The 24,384-nt window shown below is 51.0% G+C and overlaps 1 protein-coding gene across 1 annotated transcript; it reads right to left on the reverse strand.

The window, feature by feature from the left end:
• Positions 1-337: 337 nt before the first annotated feature.
• Positions 338-20,173, reverse strand: FSCN1 (fascin actin-bundling protein 1). The gene is made up of 5 exons (XM_029057737.2): positions 19,100-20,173; positions 5,561-5,717; positions 5,069-5,190; positions 3,422-3,589; positions 338-3,183 (listed from the first exon to the last, which is right to left on the reverse strand). Exons 1-5 carry the CDS (start codon positions 19,935-19,937, stop codon positions 2,981-2,983), a joined length of 1,488 nt encoding a protein of 495 aa, XP_028913570.1. The 5' UTR covers positions 19,938-20,173; the 3' UTR covers positions 338-2,980.
• Positions 20,174-24,384: the final 4,211 nt, after the last annotated feature.

The following is a 24,384-nucleotide window of genomic DNA, read 5'->3' on the forward strand; positions in this document are numbered from 1 at the left end:
AGGTCTCCCTACCACCCGGCTCGTGACGCGGGCCCGTGAAGACAGGAGAGAGTGCGGATGGCTCAGAGTGACTTCTCACCCTTGCTTCAAAACCATCTACAGCCCATATTCCACTGGTGACAGGACATATCTTTTCCTCTTTAATCCTTGGGGTTTGAGAGATGCTCATCCTTCAGTCAGGGCCAGAAAAGGTGCCCGACCCTTTCCCAGACTACATGTGCAGGACAGCCTCACACCCACGGATGCAGTCTCCCCATCAAATTCAAACCGAATGACGACTCTCCCGGCCAAGCCCGGTCCCAGGACCCGGTTGTGTACACCAACCAGACAGTGCGCAGTCATTTGTTTGTCTTTTTATTTTTTTTTCCAGTTGAAGCTATTTTGTTGTTGCTTTAAGTTATACAAATGGCATTTACAAAAAAAATTAAAAAAAAAACTGTTAACAAAACACCCGAGTGAGATGCTTTTCGGAGCCACGACGTCCGATACGAGAGACAGGAATAAGACGCTGAACCTATTGTCACAGGAAGAAGCCAGCACGAGGGGAACAGAGGCCACATACAGCTGCTTGGGGAAGAAGCAAACGGCCGAGGGAAAAGGGCAGCAAGCACTTTGCATCAAAGACTGGAGCACCGACTCGGGGCTCCTACTTGAGACTGCTTTGGGTTCCTTCTGGACAAAGCTCGAGTCTCCCCCGAGTCCTGTCCATCCCAAAGCTCCCGGAAGCAGGAGTTCAGACAACATCCAGTGGATGGGCACACCCCGGGGTGACCCCTCCCCTAAGGAAAATAAAGAGGTTCCAGTTACAGGCATTTAGCACCAAGCTTGGAGGGGGTGGGGAGAAGGGGGGCCTCTGTCATGGCTCTTAAGGATGTAAGGCTTCTAAGGGGTCCCTTTCACGACCTTGCTCAAAGCCCCAGGGACCAGTGGTTCTGTTTTGGCACATCCGACCCTACTGCGGAGCCTTTCTTGCAATGCCAGGGTTTTGGAGCAGAGGAAGGGCAGAGATGGGGTGTGAGGGGCCCACTGGAGCCGGTCACATCATCGGTGGGGGTCTATGGGGAGAGAAAAGTGAACAAAACTCTCCCGTGCTAAACCAGTCTGCTCCATTTTCAACTTGGAGTGGAACTCCCCCACCCCCACCAGGTTCTGACACTGGCTGGAAGAAAAAGTCTGCAAGAGGGAGACCCAGGAGATCAAGTAGGCTGGAACCAGAACCAAGGAGAAGCAATAGATTTCTGAGAGGGCACCCCTCAACCGCCCCACCCTCAAACACAAACTCTTCCACCCTGCTCAGGGCTGAGACCATGAAGGTTCAGCACCTCCTATTACAGACGTTCACATTGCTATACTTGCATGAGGATCATCTGTTCACATTAGTGCCACAAAGAGCACACAACTAGATAAAAAAAAAAATACTGATTTGGTCATTTTCTGCTTCTGGGAACACCGCTATTTTCATGCCCTCCTTTCAGAAGCGGGGGTTGCACAAGGGGCCGGGGTGGAGAGATGACTGAATGAGGCCCCAAGGGACTCTTTCCTTCCAGGGAATAGGAGCCCCTAGGTGGGCCTGCAAGCAGGAAGGGAGTATCTTACAGTTAAACAGGATGTGCAGTGAAGATTACAGGTTTCCAATAGGATTAAAAGTGAAAAAAAAACCCAAAAACTGAAACACTACTGCTGTGCAAAGTTTGCTAAGACAGGTTTCAGATTTGTAAATGGATCTTATGCTGTTAAAGGAGCCAGCCGCCTCCCGGCGGGGAGGGGAAAAGAGAAGAAAGCTAATAATCCAAATTGGGCCCCTTCATCTCCCCAGCGAGCATTTCTCCTGCCTCCAGAATCAGTGTAGTAGCTCAAAAGACTGGGGCTCTAACCTGGCAGCTGACAGACAAGAAAATCAATCCAACTGTGGAAGCCATTCTCAAGTTTCCACTGGGAGGCGAGGCGGGACTCCTGGGCTGTGGATGGTCACGCAAGCTGCCGTTGCGAGGCATCCTCGGGGACACGGCTAGCCTGCCGGATGGACAGAGAGCCCCTCTGGGTCAGTGCCCCCGCCACCGTCCATCACGCAGCCCTCACTGACCGAGGCCGCAGGCCCTTAGCCACACCCGAAGATATTCCCACAGAAGGAAATGCTCTGGCTGCGTAAGGGATGCGGAGTGGCTATATTACCTACAACCAGGAGGAATCTGCAGCCTTAGACTTGAAGACTATCTGTTCCCCACTCCCTGCAAGAGAAACCAGGAGGGAGTTGAGGAGTGGGGAGGGAAGCATGAGGGGTGGGAGGCAGAGAGGAAGGAGGAAGGATTGCCACCTAGGCAGATCCAGGAACGTATTATCTTCATGCCTGGTCCTGGAATTCGGGGCCTTCTCCGTTTTAACCTGCAGGGTGAAACTGAGGTCTCCCACAGAGACCAGTGCTGCTCTTTCTAGCCCTTAGAGTAAACAACACTCATAGCACCACCTACTAGAGGAGCAGCATGGGGGCAATAAGGCTCAGTGGCATGGACGTCTCCCAGGCAGCAGAGGATAAAGAGGTGCCAGCCTCTACCTGTGGTACTGGAGAGAGGACAGAGATGGATTTTAAAATTCCTCTGACGGTGCCCTAGGAGGAGTTGGGTTGCCACTGACACTCACCCTGTAGAAACGGGGGATGGGGGGGCAGGTGGGGAAAGCTTCCAAGCAGGGAAAAGCCCACCGGAGGGAGGGGGGAGGAGGACGCATGATTTTCTCCAGTTTGAAAGGTGGAGGGCTTCCCCAACACCGAAAAAAAAACAACAACAAAAACAGAAAGAGGCGAAGGAAGTCAGATGACACGGTCTCAGGGGAGAAGCATAGTAAGCCATCCTGAAACCCTTTCAATGAACGAGGGAGGAGGAGGGGGAGGTGGCGGGGGCGGGAGGGCAGATCAGAAGACAGATGGAACCAAAAAAACGGGCACCAGGGCAGGGAGCGGAAAGCTGACGCTGCTAAAGTGCACCTAGTACTCCCAGAGCGTGGAAGGGTCAATGGAGTCGGCGGAAGCTTTCAGGACCCCGGCGTGGTCGCCCTTCAGGTATCGGCCGTTGGTTTTGATGGCCACTTTGTTGTAGTCGCAGAACTCGAAGAAGAAGTCCACGGGGGTATCGCTGCTGCTGGTGACGGAAGACTCGTTCCCAACCATCCAGTACTTCCCGGTGGAATCTGCAGGAAGAACGTCAAGGAAAGGAGACCCGAGCCTCGGGTTAGACGAAGACACGACCCAGCGAGGCGTGACCTTAGCGGAACAACAAGCCGGAGACAAGGCCGCACCAAGGTACAATTGGGATGGGTGGACCTACAAGGATTTGCCAACCAGAGGTGAGATTCAGGAGCCCCGATCTCCCTAAGTAGGAGCCCGGCCAAGAGCGCGCCGTTACCGACCTCCCGTCCAAGAACTTGCCTTTGATATTGTAGGCACCATCATTAAATTCCAGTTGAAACACATCATAGGAAGACCGGTTGGAGTCCAGGGTCCCGGTCACCTTCCGGCAGCCAATGAAGCCATGCTCCCCACGCAGGACGATGATGGGCCGGTTAATCAGCTTCATTAAAAAGTGTTCGGTTTCACCTACCCAAGAGGGAAACTCGAATTTAACAATTGTGGTATTCGTTCAGCGCTTCCTACGTGCCAAGCACTGGGGTAGATACAAGATCATCAAGTCAGTCAGACCCTGTCCCACATAAAGCTCACAGTCTAAAGGGAAGGAAGACCAGGTATTTCACCCCCCTTGTACATGTGAGGACACTGAGGCACAGAGAAGATTTCGGCTTGCCTGCTGTGGTGACCATGAGCGTGTGAGGGAGCTGGGATTAGATCCTGGGTTCCCTGAAACCAAAGCCTTTCCACTAGAGCAAGCTGTTTCTTAAGATTTTTAAGCTCGCGATAGATCAGCTTGAGGAGCTCACTTAAAAGCTGGTGAAGCAAAAAGACTCTTGGGGTTAAGTAAGTGATGGGGGAAAAAGAGAAAAAATCACAAATCTTTTCATTCAAGTCTGGTGACAAGAATTGAGAGGTGCAAAACTTAAACTGGCAAGATCCAGACCTTATTCCTTCCTGGTGCATTAACCAGTTCTAAAAAGAAAGTCTCTTCAGCTATAATAATAATAATGTTGGTATTTGTTAAGTGCTTACTACGTGTAGAGCACTGTTCTAAGTTCTGGGGTAGATACAGGGTAATCAGATTGTTCCATGTGAGGCTCACAGTCTTCATCCCCATTTTACAGGTGAGGTAACTGAGGCCCAGAGAAGTTAAGTGGCTTGCCCACAGTCACACAGCTGACAAGTGGCAGAGCAGGGATTTGAACCCACGACCTCCGACTCCCAAGCCCGTGCTGTTTCCACTGAGCCACGCGGCTCCCCCCAGCCTTAGTGTGGAAGACGTAAGTGGAACAACTAAGTGCCTGATATACTGATTTTAGAATTGGGAGTTGGGATTGGCTTGCAGAAGAGCTGACTAGCAGGTAGGAGTCAAGAACTCTCTTCTTCCTCCTAGCCCTCTTCTCAGAAATGAGAAAGTTCCACCACGAACTGGGTTCTGGGAGGGTCTGATCGCACAAGCCAAAATCTCAAGGAGAGATCATTCCCCTCACTCTCTCCCCAAGAGAGCGGTGGCTTAAGGAACCCCAGACATTGGATCACCCCGAGTCACATCTCATCGGTAACTGCCTACACGGCGAGACGGGCCAGTGGAGGTGATGCAACCGATTGGAGAGGTTTTGCCAAGGCAATGGGGAGGGGTGAGCAGGAATGAGGAGGGGAAATCATTCTGATTCTCTCCCTAATGAATTACAGTAATTAAGTTTGACAGTGGAGGTGGTCCAGGACATTGGGAAGGTTGGGGTAGGTGTTAAGGGCGGAGACGTCAGAAGGGAAGAGGGGCTGGACTTCCTTGATGACGTGCCCTGGTCAGGGAGAAGGGGTAGACTGCAGGAATCTAGAAGCATTGGGCAGGATTAAGGAGTTTAAAAGAAGTTTGCTCTTTGCACCTCCCCTCCCTGAGCAGTAGAAGCCTTCCCTCCAAAACAACGTCCACCAGCTCAGTCTTACCCACAGTTTCCACCGAGGCGGCCAGCTGACCGTTCTTCTTGGCCGTCACGTACTTGCCGTTGGCAGCCTTCAGGGTGATCCTCCTGTCGAGCCACTCGATATCGAAGTAGCAACTGGAATTCCTAGCGGCCCAGAGAGAGGTGGGCAGTCAGAGGGGCTGGGGACTCTCCCTGCTCACCCTGAGGGGATGGGCCAGCAGGGCATTGGAAGGGAATAATTGCTTGGAAAAAGTCAACACCTACAGACCCTCTAGCAGTTATTGCCTCCCCACAAGGCTTCGAGCCCAGGCTTCTGAGTTTTTGGCTTCTGAAACTGGCTCCTTTGGAAGCTCTGGGTCTAGTCTGAGACTCTGGCTAGGGGTAGACTAGGTTCCATTCGGAATAGGATCATTTGTGGGCCCCAGAAATCTCAGGAAGGGAGGAAACAAAGTGTCATGCAAGAGAGAGCCCTCCCCTCCATCCCTCCCCCACCTCCCATCACCCAGGCACTCACTTGACTGAAGCAGTTGACTGGATGCCACCACTGGGAGTGAGGGTCCAGTACTTGCCCGTGGAGGTCCGAAAAGCACACTTCTTGGTGTCCCTATTGATCTCCAGTTGGAAGGTCTCTTGGTCACTCTCCTCATCCTGATTTGCAGAGAGGTCCATTCCTGTTTGGGGAGACACAGAGCGGAAGAGGTTAGGAGGATGGTGCCTTTCAGACAGAAGCAGGATTAGGAGAGCAGAGAATGGTGGGTAACTGGAGAAAGGAGAGGAACAGGTGTGCCTGGACCTTCCATTCTTCCAAGGAAGGAAGGGGACTGCCCCACGAATTCCAGCCCTGGCCCTGTTGCAGTCTCGGGGTGATGAGCTAGTGGCCATTCTGCAAGGTCAATGCTTATTTCTTGATGGGGACCGAGGGGAGTCCCGACAGCACGCCAAAGCGGCTCACCCCAAAGCCCTCCAGAGATGGGGGAAGAGTCCCTAGAAGCTGGCGAACCACAGCAGCAAGCCGAGTCCAGCCCAGCCCCAACAATGTGCCAGCCTCCTCTTGCCCCGCCACAGCCGCTGACTCTGTGCACCCTCTGACACTTCGCACAGGGGCTCCCCCTTAGTCCTAGCCCCACCGGGCAATGGACCTCTGGTTCAGAGGACCACTCTGGTCACTGCACTCTTATGCCTTGCATGTCGAGAAAGCTGGTTGGCCTGTGGGAATTGAGTGAAATTCCATTTTTTTTTTTTTTAAGAAGGGAAGGACTGCCGCTTGCCAAGAAAGTAGTTTAGACAAAAGTGTTGCTTGAACAGCCCAAGTCTCCACACAAGCTTTTGACCTGTTGCCAACTTCTGGCCTTCATTGCCAAAGGAGTTTGAAGGACAGGAGACCCAATGGTCTGGGCGAAGAACAAGTATTTGAGCTGAGGTTTTTTTGTACTTAAAAACCCCAGGACCCTTTATAGTCTAAGAAATGGGCAGGGGGGAGAAAGGATTGGACAGTTCAGCAACCCTGCCCTCTTAAATGGTGACCTTAGTAAAGGGCGGGCAGACACCCCAGAGACAATGGTCCACAGGATGAGGAAATGTTTACTTCAAGAAGATAGAAATCTTAACCCCTGGGCAGTCCTTACAGAGTTGTCTGGCAGCTTCAAAGGGCTTCAGCTGCTCAGTGTGTATATTTCACAAGAGATATCAGGCTGGGGCATCTGTTCCATCACTACCCAACCAGAAAAGTAAGCTAAAAGGGAAGCAGGGAAAGAGGCTTTACTCCGAGAGTTCTTATGCTCCCTCCCTCCAGTCCAGGTGTCTCATTCCGCACTGGAAACTTCTCCCTGGGTCTGAGCGGATTGAATTCCAAAGAAAGGGGAAATAACTCAGCCTTCCAGACTTTGAGCCTCTTTATCCTTGCCTCTACAGGCATCTGGTGTTTGGGGGGTGAGGGGGTTACGGTATTTGTAAAGTGCTTACTATGTGCCAGGCACTATACTAAGCACTGAGGTTGGACACAGGCTATGTCCTATGTGGGGCTCTCAGCCTTAATCCCCATTTTACAGATGAGGAAACTGAGGCACAGAGAAATGAAGTGACATCCATCCAAGGTCACACAGCAGACAAGCAGCAGAGCCGGGATTAGAACTTAAATCCTTCTGGCTCCCAGGCTCGTGGTCTATCCACTAGGCCATCCTGCTTCCCTAGAACGCATCTGCTTTTACCAACTCACTCTGCAGCAAGCTTGTCAAAACCACCCCAAGGTTTGACTTTCGGCTTTGACACTTTCTCCATCTCCCTCTGTCCATCCAAGGCATCCAGTAGGAGCCTGTTAGCTGTCCCAGTCAGCACAAGGAGAGAAGAGTTCTCCCTCTGTCTTGATAATAATGCTGGTATTTGTTAAGTGCTTACTATGTGCAGAGCACTGTTCTAAGCACTGGGGTAGATACAGGGTAATCAGCCACATGAGGCTCACAGTCTTAATCCCCATTTTATAGATGAGGTAACTGAGGCACAGAGAAGTGAAGTGACTTGCCCACAGTCACACAGCTGAGAAGTGGCAGAGCCGGGATTTGAACCCTTCACCTCTGACTCCCAAGCCCGGGCTCTTTCCACTGAGATGATCATCTCACACTGATCGGCAACTTACCCAAAGACCCCTGTTCGAGTCCCTCGAGCACCCCACCTCTCTCCAGCCCACATCCACAGGCCTTCCTGCCCTGCCCCCTCCTCTTGATTGGTCTGTCTGCCCTTTGTTTATAGGAATACAACCTCTTTTTCAAATAGAAAAAGCACTGCAATTTATGCCAGCTTCCACCAGTCTCCTTGTAGCAGGTGATGCCGCGTGGAACCCGGGGCGATTTTAGGGTGAGAAACCCGTGATGGCTTGGCCACTCAACTGGCTTTGGGCCAGAGGCCACCATCCGGTTCCTCTGGCGGGCAGCCAGTATAATCTGGATCAACCATCCAGGGAGAGGAAGCTCCCTCCTTATGCCCCATCCTCCCCCCTCAGCCAATCTCTTGAGAAGCTTGATTGCCATCCCAGCAGTCTTTCCTCAAAACGCTTGGTCCAGGAAGTTGGAGAAGCACGAGCACAGCTCCTGGCCAGAGCCAAGAAAGTCTAGCCCAGTTTCCTGCCTTGAGCAAGCCAAGCTCTCCCCTCTGCACGGCTTTATCAGATGGGGTGTGTGAAAAACCAATCCCATCTCGGGTTTCCTCCCGCCATTTGCTCTTGGTTGTAAGGCTGTACAGTCAGCAGAGCCCAAGGCCGCCAACTTCCATCTGGGAGCTTTTGTTTCTGGCTCAGCTGCGGGTCTTTAATTGCCTGCCACGGACTGAGGAATGCACTGAGTCAGAGGCTGGCTCCTGGGCTCGGCCCCCGGGCTCAGCTCCGCTGGTCCAGCCAGTGAACGAACTTGGGTGCTCTGCAAATATCAGAGGCTCAATTAGCCGTCCTCCTCTCTTTCCCCAAACAACTTTGCTATTCTGACATTTTAGAGGCCAGGTCAAAGTGAGCGGGTAGGAAAAAAGGGAAGAGCACCAGAGTTTCCCTCTGCCACCTGGCAACCACCACAGATTTTTTTGGGGGGTGGTTTTAATGGCATTTATTAAGCGCTTACTATACACCAGGTTTTGTACTAAGTGCTGGGGTCAGTCCATGTCTCACAAGGAGGTCAGAGCTTTAATCCCCATTTTACAGATAATGTTGGTATTTGTTAAGCACTTACTATGTGCAGAACACTGTTCTAAGTGCTGGGGGAGATACAGGGTGATCAGCTTGTCCCTCGTGAGGCTCACAGTTAATCCCCATTTTACAGATGAGGGAACTGAGGCACAGAGAAGTTAAGTGATTGCCCACAGTCACACAGCTGACAAGTGGCAGAGCGGGGATTCGAACCCATGAACTCTGACTCCCAAGTCCGGGCTCTTTCCACTGAACCACATGAGGTAACTGAGGCACAGAGAAGGTCAAACAGCAGACAAATGGAGGATTTGGGATTAAAACCCAGGTCCTGCGACTCCCAGGTCCACATACTTTCCACTAGGCCACACTGCTTCTTTACTATACTGGTGCTGCTTCTTTACTATACTGGTGCTATAGCACCACTCTTCCAGAATTCTGAGCCACCTTTTAGGCCAAACTGAACCTCCACCTCCCCCCACCCCCGAAACCACTGCAGCCCCAAAGTCAGAAAGAGCCAGCCCAACTAGAGACGGGGAAAGCTTTGGTAACTTAAGACCTCACTGATCCCATTTCAGTTTGCCTTGCTGAAGATCCTTGGTTAAACCAAGAAGCAATGATCCGGGTAGATCTTTGGTTTTCTGACCGAGGGCATCAGCAAATTTTGCTGAGATGAAAGCACACATATAAGGCATTAACAGACCCCATAGCTTTTCTGCTTCTTCAGAAATCAACACACAGTCAAAAATCAAGACCGCCTACCACAAGTCACTAAAGTTCAGGATTGTTTGTGGAACAAAGAAGAGGAGTGGGTTCTTCTAGCCATGAGTATTTCAAGGCGAGATGATTAGGTCAGCAGGACTGGGCCTCCAACTCTGTAGAATCTCCATTCCCGGCGGAGTGGTGGGGGAGGAATTGGCCTGGCAGTTAGGCTGGTACCACATCTGAAAGCTCTCAGGACTATGATTTTTTTTTAAAACCAGTTGGGTTTTCCAACAGTCTTGCCAAGAGGGGAAGGAAGAATATGGAGTCTGCCTGCAGTAGCCAACTTAGAACACCACTTATCTGAGCTTTCTGGACCCAGGGTAAGTGGGTTTGGGTCGCAGCCCACACCTGAATTTCAGCACTGATCACAGTGGCCAAAGGGAGGCTCCGATTCCCACCCCAGGAGCCGGCTGTGTCCGGTTTCTTCCACCAGTGGAAGGAAGCCAGCTCTGTGCTCTGTGACTCACTCTCACCCACCTGGATAGGGAAAAAGCTGAGAAGAATCAAGCCAGCACCATTTGATTTTGATTTCTCAAAGAGCATGACTAAGAACGTTTGCAGGCGACCACCGGTGGGAGACGGCCACTGCCCAGCACCCCCCTGATTCAGACCACGGCTCTTTCACTAGGTTTCAATCACCTGTGAGAGCCAAGCCTGCAGTCCATCAGGAGGAAGAAAAAGAAGATACAGCCTTTACACTGACATGACAGTTCTTCAGAGAGAAGTTCATGTCGGATTCTAGAGAGTTAGGGAGGAAGGAAAAGAACAGGCGAGTTTCCGAAACACATACCCTCTTGGATCCAAGGTCAACCCAGAGAAAAGCAGCGTGGCCTAGTGGAAAGAGCACAGGTGTGGAAGTCAGAAGGACCTGGGTCCTAATGCCAGCTCCACTATCTGTCTGCCGTGGGACCTCAGGCAAGTCACTTTACTGAACTTCTGTTACTTCATCTGTAAACTGGGGATTAAGACAGTGAGCCCTATGTGGGACAGGGATGGTGTTCAATTGGATTATCTTGTATCTACCACTGCTTAGTACAGTACCTGGCATTTGTAAGCGTTTGAACAAATACCATTTAAAAAAAGTGGCTTCATATGGGTCCAATCGGCTGCATAAGAAGAGATCGTGTTCCAGAATACCCACCTGTTGTAAGGAAGGACTTGCTGTGGCTGGCATTGACTCTGGAGAACTTTCCCTGCATTGTCGGGGGAGAGGGGCTCAGAGGAGCAACAGGAAAGCACGTGAGAAGTGGATAGAACACAAGCCTAGGAGTCAGAAGGACCTAATTAGGACCTAAGGTTCTAATCGCAGCTCTATCACTTGTCTACTAGGTGACCTCAGGCAAGTCGCTTTACTTCCCTGTGCCTCACTTACCTCAACTGTAAAATGAGGGCTAAGACTCTGAGCCCTATGTGGGACATGGACTGGGTCCAATCTGATTATCTTGACTCTACGCCAGTGCTTAGTACAGTGCTTGGCACATAGTAAGTGCTTAAATATCAATTAAAAAAAAAGAAAGTTGATTGGTGTCCACATGAGACTGATTTGTTTCCCTGATCCTTAGTTCTCATCTTGAAAAGCCCAGATCTTACCTACTCACTGGCGTTTTACTAAAGTCCTCATGATCCCAGCCCTGTCCTGATCATTTTCTGAGGTCGGGCCTGGTGCATAGGATGGCTAGAAGGGATAGTAAGTAGCTAGCCGGAGAGACCACCACACCACAATGTCCCTTCTGCCTCTTCGGAGTAGCTTTCAACAGACACCACAGAACCTTTAGTCGGCAAGCCTTCTAAGCAGTTCAGTGGAATTTACTGCACGACTTTAGAACAGGAAAGGGAAAGAGGAATGATGGGTTTCCCACTTGTTTCTTGATTATACAGAGTTCAAACCCTAAGGATTTTCTAAGAATTTCAGTTACGGTCCTGACAGATGCCATCAGAACTATAACGGTGGCCTCAAGGAAGACATGCTTATCTTGGCGTTCCTGTAACTTGGCCTCATTACTAGTGATCTATACAATTTGCTCAACAGAGGTCCTGCCTGGACTATTTCACAGCTCAAGAATTTCCTTCCCCTCTTCCCTCCAGGCCCCGGGGAAGTGACAGCTGCAGAAAAGAGCAGAGTTGGGATCGACAGTGATTCCCCAGTCAAAGGATTGAACGGAACAGCCGTTGTTGCCATTTGCTTGGACAATTTGGCCACCCCACCACCTTGACTGAAGTGCCACCTGGGACCCCCCCCGGTCTCTCGGCCATCCCTATGGTGCCAACTTCTCCTCTCATGGGCTGCAGAATATTACACTGGGGGTTATTAATAATAATGGTATTTGTTAGGCACTTACTGTGTCAAGCACTGTACTGAGCACTAGGATAGACACAAGTTGGACACAGTCCCTGTCCCACATGGGGCTCACAATCTTAATCCCCATTTTACAGATGAGATAACTGAAGCACAGAGAAGTTAAGTGACTTGCCCAAGGTCACACAGCAGACAAGTGACAGAGCCGGGATTAGATCTTACGTCCTTCCGACTCCCAGGCCCGTGCTCTATCCACTAGGCCATGCTGCTTCAGGGCAAGCAAGGGAAACGGAAGGGCCGGGCCCACTCGAGGAAGGGGTGTAGAGGGGGGTTGCAAGCAAACCTGGAGAAGCAGCATGGCCTAGTGGAGAAGCAGGATGGGCCTGTGAGTCGGAGGACTTGCGTTCTAATCCCGGCTCTGCCAGTTGCTTGCTGTGTGACCCTGGGCAAGTCACTTCACTTCTGTGCCTCAGTTCCCCCAACTGTAAAATGGGGATTAAATACCTGTTCTCCCTCCTCTTTATCCCGTGAGCCCCATGGGGGACAAGGACTCTCTCCAACCTGATTAATTTCTACCTTTCCCAGCACACAGAACTGTGCTTGGCACAGAGTAAGCGCTTAAATTTACCATTAAGAAAATGGTTTTCATCGAGCACTTACTATGGGCAAAGCAGTGAACTAAGTGTACGGGAGACGACAGTATAATAGAGTTGGTAGACACGATCCCTGCCCTCAGGGAGCTTACAGTCCAAAGGGGGAAACTTTTCCTCTTCCAGGCTGGCAACTGTGCCCGTAAGGCAGTGCTCTCGGTTGGGACAGACAGGAAAGCTCATGGCTGGACAGAGGAAAATCTCTCCCCCTCCAACCTCTTATTATGTGTGTCGCTTCCTTTGCCCGCACCCCAGAGCTCCCTGGGGAAGCAGATGGAAGAAAAGGGATGGCCTCCATATCTACACCTCCCCCCTTCAACCATAACTCGGGGAGAGCTACGGAGAGAGTTGAGGCCAGTCCAGCATCACTGGAGCCCAATTCTCAGCTCCACCCACCACTGCCCCAAGACCCCTGAAGAGCAACAGCAGTTGGAAAGTCAGTAAGTCAATCATATTTTTTGAGCATTTACTGTGGGCAGAGTACTGTATTAGGCGCTTGGTAGAGCACAATACAACAATAAATGGATAAATTCCCTGCCCACAACAAGTTTACAGTCTACCAGGAAAGTTTGGGTCATACATCGATTATAGATTCCTCAACACCGTGGCCACCTGCCTAGGGACCCAAACCTCTGGGGCAGGGTGAGAGGTCAGCCCAGGTCACTCCTCTCGCCTCCCCGGTCTATAGTAGTGCCGGCAAAAACGGGGAGGGAGTTGTACCAGATTATTTAAGCAACCACCCTCCTCCTTTGGAGGAGCCACATGCAGGGCAGAAAAGGGGTGGAGGGTGGGTGTCTCCAAAAGCTGGACACAAAAATGGGTTGTTTAGCCTCTCCCAAACTGCTCATTGGGATTTTGTTTAAGTCTAAATTGAGGAACTCGAAGAAAGTTGATTGAGGACGACACAATCGTTACCTCGGTTCTCAGATATGAATTTGAAAAGGTTTGCAAGGAGAATTTAGTGGATCGTTGGTGTCAGTCTTTAGATCCTTTCACTGAAGGAGTAGGGTGCCCCTGAGAAGGCATTACGAGAAACATGGATGGTTTGGAAGACTGGAAATGTATGTTTAGTTCCCTTTTTGGCAGTCTCAATTTATCCACAAAACTTGCATAAATTAAACATTATTTCCATAAAGTAGGGATTAACTTCCCAGCTGGTTAGACCCAACATCTTACTTAGCTTTCCTCTCTGTTATACAAAGTCAGGCTCACAACTTTTTTCTCCCAAATTATGATAAAATGGTAACCCTCCAAAATAAAGGTTTACAAATATTGCTAGGACCCAAAGGGTCCACTTCAACTCCACACCAACATCACCCAGACTCCCTGGTCTTTCATGTGAGAACAGTGTCTCCTTTAACAGGAACATGGTCTCAACCCATTAATCCTCAAACTCCAATCACAGATTAACCTCCTTCCAGAGTGCAATATATTTCCAAGTGTCCTCTAGCCAGATAAATCCACTTCAAATTGTTTACCAACATGAGCTTTTCATTCCAGCCTGGTGACCCTTTTCCAGGGCTTCCAGAAGAATCATGTTTCCCAAAGCTTCGGGCTGATAAAGAATGCCGGCAAACCCTAAATGTTGGCAAGGGCCAAGCTGGATATCTTCCAGACTCAGGGCATTCTAGCAAAGGTTCAGAGTTAGCATTCTAGCATTCCCTTTGTTCCTTTAGGAAGTACAGTGCTCTGAATACAGTAAGCGCTCAATAAATACCACTAATGGATTAACATCAAGGGGTCGAAGGTGAAAGGCAAGGCAACAGAGGAGAGGGGATGCTTCAAACCAAACCCACCTCTCCCATTCTAGACAACACCTGTAAAATGGAGGATAAGGATCTTAGCAAAGTACAAAAAGGTAGCTCTAACTCTCGATTTTGCACAACTACATTCCACTTATGGTGGCAAAAGCGTTGGGGACAGGGAGAAGAAGTCATTGGCCCATTCCCACCCTTTCAGGCCACGTTGTCAGAGTTTTAAACTTGTTATTGTAACAAATAACTACCCCCTGCCCTCCAGTCAAGTAGGAGACTGGCATCATGTTTCAAAGCCTCACACTAAAGACAAGGATCAAGCCAAAGGAAACATCTGGAATGTGGCTGAAAACTGAGGAAGTCAGAGTTGAGAATCAGAGACACCGTACAGCACTTCTTCCAATACTAAGAGTTGGGTTTAAAGTCTTCTTCAGCATTTGATTAATTTTAAAAAAGAAAAAAAAAGTTAGCACTTACCAGAAGTGCAGCAGTACCATAGCTGTCTTTCGGCATTACGTTTATGCCATTTTCAATGACTCTGCCTCTTTCCCCCATAGAAGTCAGATTTGCCATTATGACCTTAGTCCTAAACTCTGCCTTTACCTGCCCTCTTGGAATGAGAGGGAGAGGAGTCCCCCCATCCCTAGAGGTACTATCTTGCATTGTAGGGGCCAAAAAAGGGTCAACACCACTTTGAAGGGTGGAAATAGCAAGCAGATGGCCCCAGACAGGTTTTGAAGAGCAAACGGCTCAAAGGACTTAGGGTTTCCCCAGCCCTACTTGGAAACCTCCAGGTCTTGTTGGGAGACCTGGGAGACACGAGGTTGAGAGTCCGGATGAGAATAAGAACTGCCTCATCTGCTGCAACTGGTGTGCAAGCCCATTCCTAGATGTTCTGTCTACTCAGGAGGGAAGAGAAAGACCTCCTGCGAAGTCTGTGGAAGACAGTCCACCTCACTGCCTGGGCTGCAGAGACTTTCATCCCACTCACTCGTTTGTGACGAGAAGGGATTTAGAAGTCACACCAACCACTGGTATTAACTGAGCACTGTACTAATGCTTGGGAGAGTACAACAGAGTTAGACACATTCCTTGCCCTCAATGAGCTTAGAGTCTAGAGAGGGAGACAGACTTTAATAAGATAATTTATAGCTTATAATTTACGGGGTTGAGCATGGGGCAAATATCGAATGCCCAAAGGTCACAGATCCATGTTTATTCTTCCTCAACAATTCTGAAAATGATTAGAAGCAATGATGGCTCTCCTCATCCCTCAATTACTGCAGAGACCAGGTCAAGACTAGGGCTACAAGAAACACAATAAACATCTGCAAAAGGGGGAGGGTGTCGGGATTCGGCTCCCCCTTGGACTGTCTTCCCTGGGGGTTTAGAGGGCTGTAGGCAGGATCTTGGGGGCAGACTTTGTCTCTGGCCAGGCCTCATTTGCTTTAAAGCCCCAGGGTGGGGACCGGGGTGTGAAAAGAGAAGCATTAGGCACTTCCCACATTCTCCATGTTCACACCCAAAAGCTTTCCCAGCTTCATCCCCAGAGGTGACAAAGCGCTTCCTTAAAATGCTCAAGTCACTGGCCCTGGGGCTGGAAGACTAACTGTGGAAGAGAAGAGGGCTGTTGTTGCCCAGGCTTGCAGCATGTGGCTGAGCAGCAGAACTCACTGGGGCAGGGACACACTTCATTTCATAAGGGAGCATGCTGCCTTCCTCCAACCTACTCCTTTCAAAGATGGCAACCCCAGGCTCAACTTACCTATTCATCCCTGGAAGCAGGGGATCCCAGGTGCGAAGCAATAGACATTTCCTAAAACATTTTAAGTAGGTATTTTGGCTTGCAAAATGGGAACAGCGTGCCAGACGCGAAACGGAAAGCAGACTCGCAAGTCAGAGGACCTGGGTGGGTTCTAATCCCGGCTCTGCCACTTGCCTGATGAGTGATCTTGGGGAAGTCACTGAACTTCTGTGCCTCAGTTTCCTCATCTGTAAAGTGGGGATTAAATCTTACTCCTTCCTACTAAATCTTTGACCTCCATGTGGAACAGGGACTGTGTCCAACCTGATTATCTTGTATCTACCATGGCACTTAGTACAGTGTTTGGTACAGAGTAAGTACTCAAGATTATTATTATTATTATTGGATCAGATGAGGTGGGAGCTGTAGCCCTTTCCGGCAGATTTTATACTTGAGTTCATATTGGCAGAATAGACCTGGGGGTCATTTTTGTTTCTGGGACCTGAGAGTAGATATCTGCCTAGACGAATCAAAACTTGGGAATTAAAGAAAAAAAGCCATGGGGGAGAGAATTAAAAAGGGAGGAAAAGGGGTATAGGAAAGTGTGAAATTGCAGGCTGGTCCCCAGTATCTGCTGAGGATCAGTTCAGATGCTCTCAAATATCATTTGCTTCAACAGATAAGTCAGAGTTTAGAAAAGGGAGAAGGCTAGCTAGGACGCCTCAGGCTGGGCTCTCATGAACATTTCTTTCTTGGTGCATTAAAACAAAATGAATCCCTTCAATGGGAGAGGGGACACAGAGATTGAAGAAACAGCTAAAAAGATTATATAAAAAAAAGTCACGACGGCAGCCGCTCCAACTGTTCAGGATAGCTCCTGGCTGGGATCAGCCAAACGGAAACAGCTTTCCTGGCTGCAATGTATTTAAAAATCAAAGATCACGTTGCAGCTGCATTTCTGGTAATATGGCTGGAGGTGGAGGTGGGGTAGAAAACGACCCAGAATGAAGGGCTGCAGCTAATTTTAAACCAGGGCTTGGTCGTCTTCCCCCGCAAATCAAGGCTTCTTAGGGGCAGAATCACCAGTACACCCACCCTAGTCCTTTCGACAGTTAAAATTACACAGTTCCACCGGCAGGCAGCACTTAAGGGGCTGTCCGCCTGTTCAGGGCTCGCTCATTACCAACACCCTTCTCCTCCCTCTCTCCATCCCCAAGGACACATTTTGTAGAAAAAGAGGTGTGTGGGGGGGGGAAATCCTCAGCCTTTTGGAGAGTCTCCCATTTAACACTGATCGGGCTTTCTATTCAAATCCTCTGCATGCCACGCCCTGAAAAAAAGGGAGGGAGATTGGTTTTCCGGCTCTGACTGCAGGGAGCATTGGAGAACCATCATTTACCGGTCACTGGCGAAGTCTCTCCCCAAACCAGCCCTGTTTCACGCACATCTGGTTTTCCAATCTTCGGCTGCGCCGTGACAAAGGGTTGAATAACTGTTTCAAATCCTCGTGGTTCCTCAGGCCTTCCAGCTCATGTTCCCTTTCGGGCTCCAACTCTCAAAGTCGGGAAAATAATTGTAGCATCAGCCAAAGATTTGTTTTATTTTGGACTTGGGCTAGGTTGGGAGCGATGGGATTGGGTTTTATTTATTCTTTTGGGGGGGGGGGGCGGCAAGGTGAAAAGGACACCGTTCTGCAGACAAAGTCTGGGAAGGTGGTCTGTCTGGTTCTAGACCTCCGAGAAACAGGGAAAAGGATGAAACTGGGGCTCAGGATTCAGTACTTTGTCCCAAAAACTGGAGGAGGAAAGCTCTGCACAAGCCCCACCGGCCTTTTTAGCACACAAACCCCCTGCTGCACGGTGAAGTTACCCCCGAGGCTGCACGCCCATTTGAGATGGGGGGGGGGGTCAGCAAAAAGGGGATGAAAGGAGGTGGGCGGGAGGAATCGTGCAGTACCCAACCATTCCGGCGCATCTAGGCCCAGCAGAGACCCAACTGTTGTTCTACCTTAGAAATAGAAGAAACTGGCCCTCCCTCCCCACCAAAAAAACAAAAAAACACTCATGTGAGGGGTACCCCCAACCAGGAGCTCTTCAGTACCATGGGAAGCCCTTGCCCCATTGGCCCCTAGGCTTCTCTGGTGAATATTGTAGGGGTAGGATAAGGGGCAATTGAGGGGGGAGCCTAGGACAGCCTCCCTACTCCCTTTGTGTGTCCTTAATGTAGGTTAGCTACCCCCTCCCGCCCCCCGCAGGTTTGCAGAAAACCATTTCTAACTGGAGGCGGGGGGGGGGGGGTTGATGGGTTTAGTGAGTTCTGGCTGGAGAGAGCAGTGGGGGGGGGGGGAAGGGGTGTAGGGAGAGAAACAACGCCCCCAATCCCCCCTCCCCCTACCACATACACCCTTCCTGCAGGCCCAGAAAAGCAGAAAGGGGGGGAGGGAGTTGTGCTCTGCGGTTGGGGGATGGGAGAAAGGAGAGGGGCTTTAAGCCACTCAGAAGGAGTGGCCCTCTCCACGCCTTACAAGGGGGGGGGGGGCTACCCTGGTGACCCCTTGAGGGCGCGGATGGGAAAATGGAGAGGGTTGAAAGATTTAAAAAAGGCGGGGGGGGGGGGTCCCAGGAAAGTAGATTTCCTCCCTCCCCCATTTGCAAAATTCCATTCTGCAGGGCCCAGAATGGGCCTAGGGGGTGGGGGGGACGGCGCCCCGGCCCGAGGCTCCCCCACCCCAACCCCCCGCCAGCCCCCTCAAAGGAGGAGGAGGAAGGAGAGATGAAGGCCCTCGGGCTGCTGCTGAAGGAGACTTTTGGGAAGCTCAGCAGAGAGAGGAGGGGAGGGTGCAAACCCTAGACTGTGAACCCGTTGTGGTCAGGAATTGTCTCTTTGTTGCTGAATTGTACTTTCCAAGCGCTTAATGCAGTGCTCTACACACAGTAAGGGCTCAATAAATACGATTGAATGAATGAATGAGGGGTGGGGTCGCCAGGGGGCACCGTGCGGGGCAGGATGCGTGAGCGCTTTCTCTTGGGTGGGGAGAAAGAGGGGGAACCCAGGAGGAGGGGTCGCCCCCCTACCCCGGCTCCCGGGAGGGCGAGTTGTAGGGAGGGAGGGAGCAAAGGTGGGAGGAAGGGGGCAAAGTGGGGCAAGGGTGCAAAGGAGGGCAAGAGGGCCAGGCCTTACCCTGGCGAGTGGACACATTCCTGTCGTTTCCGGCCCGGAGGACGACCTGGGGGCAGCTCTGCTCGAGGACGAAGAGCTCGTCCTTGCCCACCCTGGTGGCCTTCCCGGCCCTGAGGGTGCCGCTGGGGCCCGAGGGGGCGAGGTAGCGGCCGTCGCCGTCCCGGAAGGCCACCCTGCCGGAGCGGAACTCGAGGGCGAAGCCGGTGTCGGGGTCGGGCTTGTCGAGCAGGCGGCCGTCGCGGCGGAGGAAGCGGTGGTCGGCCGTCCGCAGGCCGTAGCGCCGGTCCTCGAAGACCAGCGTGATCAGCGAGTCCACCCCCCACGGCACGTCGCGGTCCACGGCGATCTCATCCTGCCGGGCGCTCAGGTGGGCGTAGCGCTTGCGGCTGAGGCTGTAGACGTTGACCTGCGGGTGCATGGCGATGTGCACCGTCCACTTCTCGGCCGGGGAGATGGCCTGGGCGAAGCAGGACAGCCGGTCCTCGGTGCCGCCGAAGTAGCGCCGGTGCGGCTCCGACTGCAGCGACCAGCGCCCGTCGTCGTGGGCCACCACCAGGAAGCGGCAGTCGGCGTCGGGCTTCTCGCTGTCGCAGCTCACCTGCCCGTCCTTGTCGGCCGACAGGTAGCGGCCCAGGTGGCTCTTGAGGCACACGGCCTGGACGGCCCCGGCCTCCTCCCCGCCGCCCGGCTGCTCCAGCGTCCAGATCTGCTTCTTCTTCAGGCTGGACGCGGACGCGTTGACCTTGAAGCCGAAGGCCTCCGCCGTCAGGTACTTGTTGCCGCAGTTGATCAGCCCGAACTGGATCTGCACCGACTCGCAGGGCCCGTTGGCCGTCATGGTGTCGGGCTTCGGGCCTGGCGAGGCGGGAACTACTCCGACGGCTGTGGCTGCTGCACCTTTGGCTACTGCTGCTCTTCTCTCTCTCCACAAACCCCTAAGAGTCTCTGTGTGTCTGTGTGTATGTGTTTGTGTGTCTCTCTGCTGTTGCTGCTGTCCCCTCTATCCACCACCCCAACAGTCTCTCTCTCTCTCTCTCTCTCTCTCTGCTGTTACTGCTCTCCCCTCTCTCTCCCACCCTCTAACAATCTCTTTCTCTGCTGCTCTCCCCTCTCCACCACTCTCTAACAGTCTTTCTGCTGCTGCTCTCCCCACCACCCCCTAACAGTCTCTGCTGCTGCTCTCCCCTCTCTCCACCACCCCCTAACAGTCTCTCTCTCTCTCTCTCTCCCCCCCTCCTTCTTTCTACCACCAGTCCCCCTACCCACCCCTGTCCTTTGTTTGCATGGAACGCGCGCCTACTTCCACCGCCTGACAAAGCCTGCCTCTCACAGCCCAGCTGCAGCCTATATAGACGGGATGATGTCAGGGGGTTTGCAACGGCCCCGCCTCCAGTTGAGACTCTGGGTTCCGCGGGAAGGATGGGGCTGGAGAGGAGGAGGAGGAGGAGGGAGGCGAGAGAGCCGGGCTGCAGCTGCTGCTAAAAGAGGGGCTTGCTCAGTGCTACCAATACACCGCCCCTCCCGGATCCCTTTCAGCTAACCACCTTCCCAGCACCTCCCCACCCAGCGCTGCACACAAGAGCCCCTCGAGGTGTCCAAGGAGACATTTGAAGCGCCCAGTGCTTCATTTTAAAGAAGGAAAGCCAGCAAAGGGGTTTTCTTTTTCTCTTTAGGGTTTAGATTCCCAGGGCTCATCTGAATCCTTCTTCAGGTAATCACTGGTATTTATTCAGCACGGGCGGTGTACAGAGCATTGTGCTTGGGAGAGGACATGGTAACAGAGTCCGTAGACAGGTTCCCTGCCCACGAGGAGTTTTTACTGTCTAGAGGAGGAATTTACAGGCCAGCCAGCCCCAGGTTTTTGGTGCAGGACTTTGAGAGTAGCCAAGCCAAAATGAAGGAGGGAGCAAATCAGGCAAAAGCCTTTGCATCATGTGAAGATTCATTTATTCAGTCGTATTTATAGAGCGCTTACTGTGTGCAGATTGCTGTACTGAGCCCTTGGAAAGTACAATACAGCAATAAAGAGAGACAATCCCTAACCATAATGGGCTTACAAAGTCTCCTGATGCTCAGTATTGCCAATGGCTGTACCAGCATTGGGTGGGGGCCAGTAAGAGGTAGAGAGGAAGGTTATAAGCCCATTCATTGTCCATCCACAGGCAGAGTCGGATTCCTGAATCTTTAGGTCAAACCACCAAATTTCGCCAGGCTGCCCAGGCTCACTCCCAACAAATCTAGGATTAAGAGTTGAACTTTGACTCTCATCCCCTGACTCCTCCCCACCCCCCACCCCCAACATGGTCACCCCGTCCATCCCCTTAGCCCCCTCCCCTTCACTCACATCCTCCCCACTCCCCATCTGCCCTCTGACCACTTCACCAAAGTCCCAGCATTCCCCATGAGGCATTTCAGCCACATCTGGAAGTTCCCTAGAATTCAAAAGTAGCCTGGAAAGTAACACATTGCTGACCATTAGCTGACCACAGGCACTCTAGCTAGTTTTCCCTTCTTCCACAAACACCTGCCTCCCGACCTTTGCCTCCTGTTCCGACCACTGGGCAAGGAGAACCTGAGGGTCAAAAACTGAAGGGAGTGGAACTTGAACTCTCAAAGCTGATCCTAGGGTTAATGCAGAATTATTACTTTTTTATAAAAGTGGTTTTGCGCTTCACTATGTGCCAAGCTCCGAACTAAGGGTTGGGGGAGATTCAAGCTGATGGGGTTGGATGCAGCCCCTGTTCCACATAGGGCTCACAGCCTAAGTCTTCCAGGTGTAGAGGTTACATCTGGGGCTGCCATCCAGCAAGGATGGGAGGGGATGGAGGTGGAATGACATTGGGTACAGGCAGTTGTGAACTTGGGCCAAAAATCCTGCCACTTTTCTCGGGCTCCACATTTTTCACTTTTGCTAACAGGGCTTGGACAAGGGCCACCCAGTCTGGGTTTAATTGAGCAGGGAAGGGTTTTTAAAAGAGGCTTGGGCACCTTGGCTTGTAAGAGGTGAGACTCACTCTCCAGATTTCTGGAATCTCTCTAGTATTTTAAAAGAGCGACCTACTGTTGTCACAGGATGAAGAGGCTGGGGGTGGTATCATGGGGCTGAAGAATCAGTTCTTTCAGTTAGGATGTTCCCAAGTATCATATTCCAACCGTCAGGGTGCTCAGAGCGGAGATGAACTGTCAAGCCTAGCTTCAAGCCTAGCTTCGGGGACTTCTAGATCAAAGAGATGTCGGTAGTATAGTCCCAACTGGGTCCAAGTCTCACTGCCAGGGACAGCTTAGTTCAGGGGAGAGTCCTGGGGAATTTTTTCTGAAGGGGAAGATGCTTTTCTAACAAAGGTATTGTTTTTGAGAAGCAGTGTGGCTCAATGGAAAGAGCATGGGCTTGGGAGTCAGAGGTCATGGGTTCTAATCCCCGCTCCACCACTTGTCTGCAGTGTGGCTTTGGGCAAGTTACTTAACTTCTCTCTGCCGCAGTTACCTCATCTGTAAAATGGGGATTAAAACTCTGAGCCCCACCTGGGACAACCTGATAACCTTGTATCTCCCCCAGCGCTTAGAACAGTGCTTTGCACATAGAGTGCTTTGCACATAGTAAGCGCTTAACAAATGCCATCATTATTTTTATTCTGACAAAAGTCATCAGTTGGAAGGAGACAATAGCTGGGGAGCTGAAAGAGATGGCCCTTATCAATTAATTATCCATTGGTACCCTGAAATTTTGTGTGTGGTAGACATTGCGTTGTGGGAGAGATCACAGAGTCTACTTTTATAGCGGGTACCTAAAATGAGATTGTTTGGTTTAGGGTGTAAATGTTCAATTGAAGTGGGATGAAGTGGCATATCCTCATGAGGTATACAAAAAGATATAAAATCCATAATCAATCCATCCATCCTATTTATTGAGGGCTTACTCTGTGCAGAGTACTGTACTAAACGCATGGGAGAGTACAATATAACAATCTAACGGAGATGGTAGGCGTGTCCCTTGCCCACGATAAGCTTACAACCTAGAGAGGAGGACAGACATTATTCTAAATATTTTATGGATATGGACATAAGTGCTGTGAGTCTGAGTTGCGGGGTGAATAAAGGGAGCATATCAGGGCGGTGCAGCGCTGAAGGGAGTGGGAGAAAAGGAAACGAGGGCTTAGTCAGGGAAGGCCTCTTGCAGGAGACGTGCCTTCAATAGGCTTTGAAGGTGGGGAGAGTAATTGTCTGTCTGCTATGAACAGGGAGGGCGTTCCAGGCCTGAGGCAGGAGGTGGGTGAGAGGTTGGCGGCGAGATAGAAGAGATTCAGTTACAGTGAGTAGGTTGGCATTAGAGGCTGGGTGGTGGTAGGAGGGCAGCCAAGTGAGATAGGAGGGGCCAAGGTGATCCCAAATTCACAGTCCTGTGCTGGGGCATAAAATTACAATAGCAGAGATGTGCAATCAGAACGTTCAAGTCATGCACTGCCCAGCCGAGCAAAGTTTTAAAATAATGGCAGTAACCCTAACCAAGAAAACGTCCGTTTTCTTACAACGTGGGTTCCTTCTGCTTTGTTTCTTTAGGCTGAGAAAGTGCAGACAACGCCATCTAATTTCATGTCATGCTATAGGAACTCAGAGTGTCTTCGATGTTTCCAGCCCTATCTTGTTTTCTCTTAGGGCACTAAAGCCGTGTCTTAGAAGTACAGGTTCTGGTCATGCTAGGTTAAAATATCTTAGTGCAGGTGGAGAAGTAGGTGCGTGGGCCGGAAACCCAGGCAGGAGATGGGGTTGATGTTTGAGGTTGAGAGGGACAGGGAAAATGCTGGGAGGGAGAGATCGGAGTGTGGGACCATTGGGAAAATGAGTAGGGATTAAAAATAGGACACCGGGCGGGGTAGGATGCTTTTTGCTGCTGGTGTCTTCTTGTCGTTCTCAATTGTGGGCAATTCATGGAAGCTTGGAAAATCCCTGGAATAGGCTTTATTTGGGGTTTTTTGAAGCATGTGATATGACCTGACATGGTGTGCCATTTTTCCTGCATGACTTCCTTTAAAATCCACCTCGTGCCTTTGTACAATACATTTTTTTCATCCAGGGCAAATTGCATCAACCTCACTTAGGGTGCCTGGCTTTGCTTTTTCTAGTGTCTTATAAACATAGCATTGAGGCCGAGCATTAGTTCTACAAAGCACTCCTTCGAGGTGAGTGATGCGTTCAGCCCATGATCCCTGGCCCACATGATGTAAAATCCGCAACAGTCTTCATCCCGAGAATCTTCCAACGTATAATAATAAAAAGTGCTGAAGTGA

The sequence above is a fragment of the Ornithorhynchus anatinus genome, chromosome 2 (genome assembly GCF_004115215.2).
Source record: "Ornithorhynchus anatinus isolate Pmale09 chromosome 2, mOrnAna1.pri.v4, whole genome shotgun sequence".
In the NCBI taxonomy this organism is placed as follows: domain Eukaryota; kingdom Metazoa; phylum Chordata; class Mammalia; order Monotremata; family Ornithorhynchidae; genus Ornithorhynchus; species Ornithorhynchus anatinus.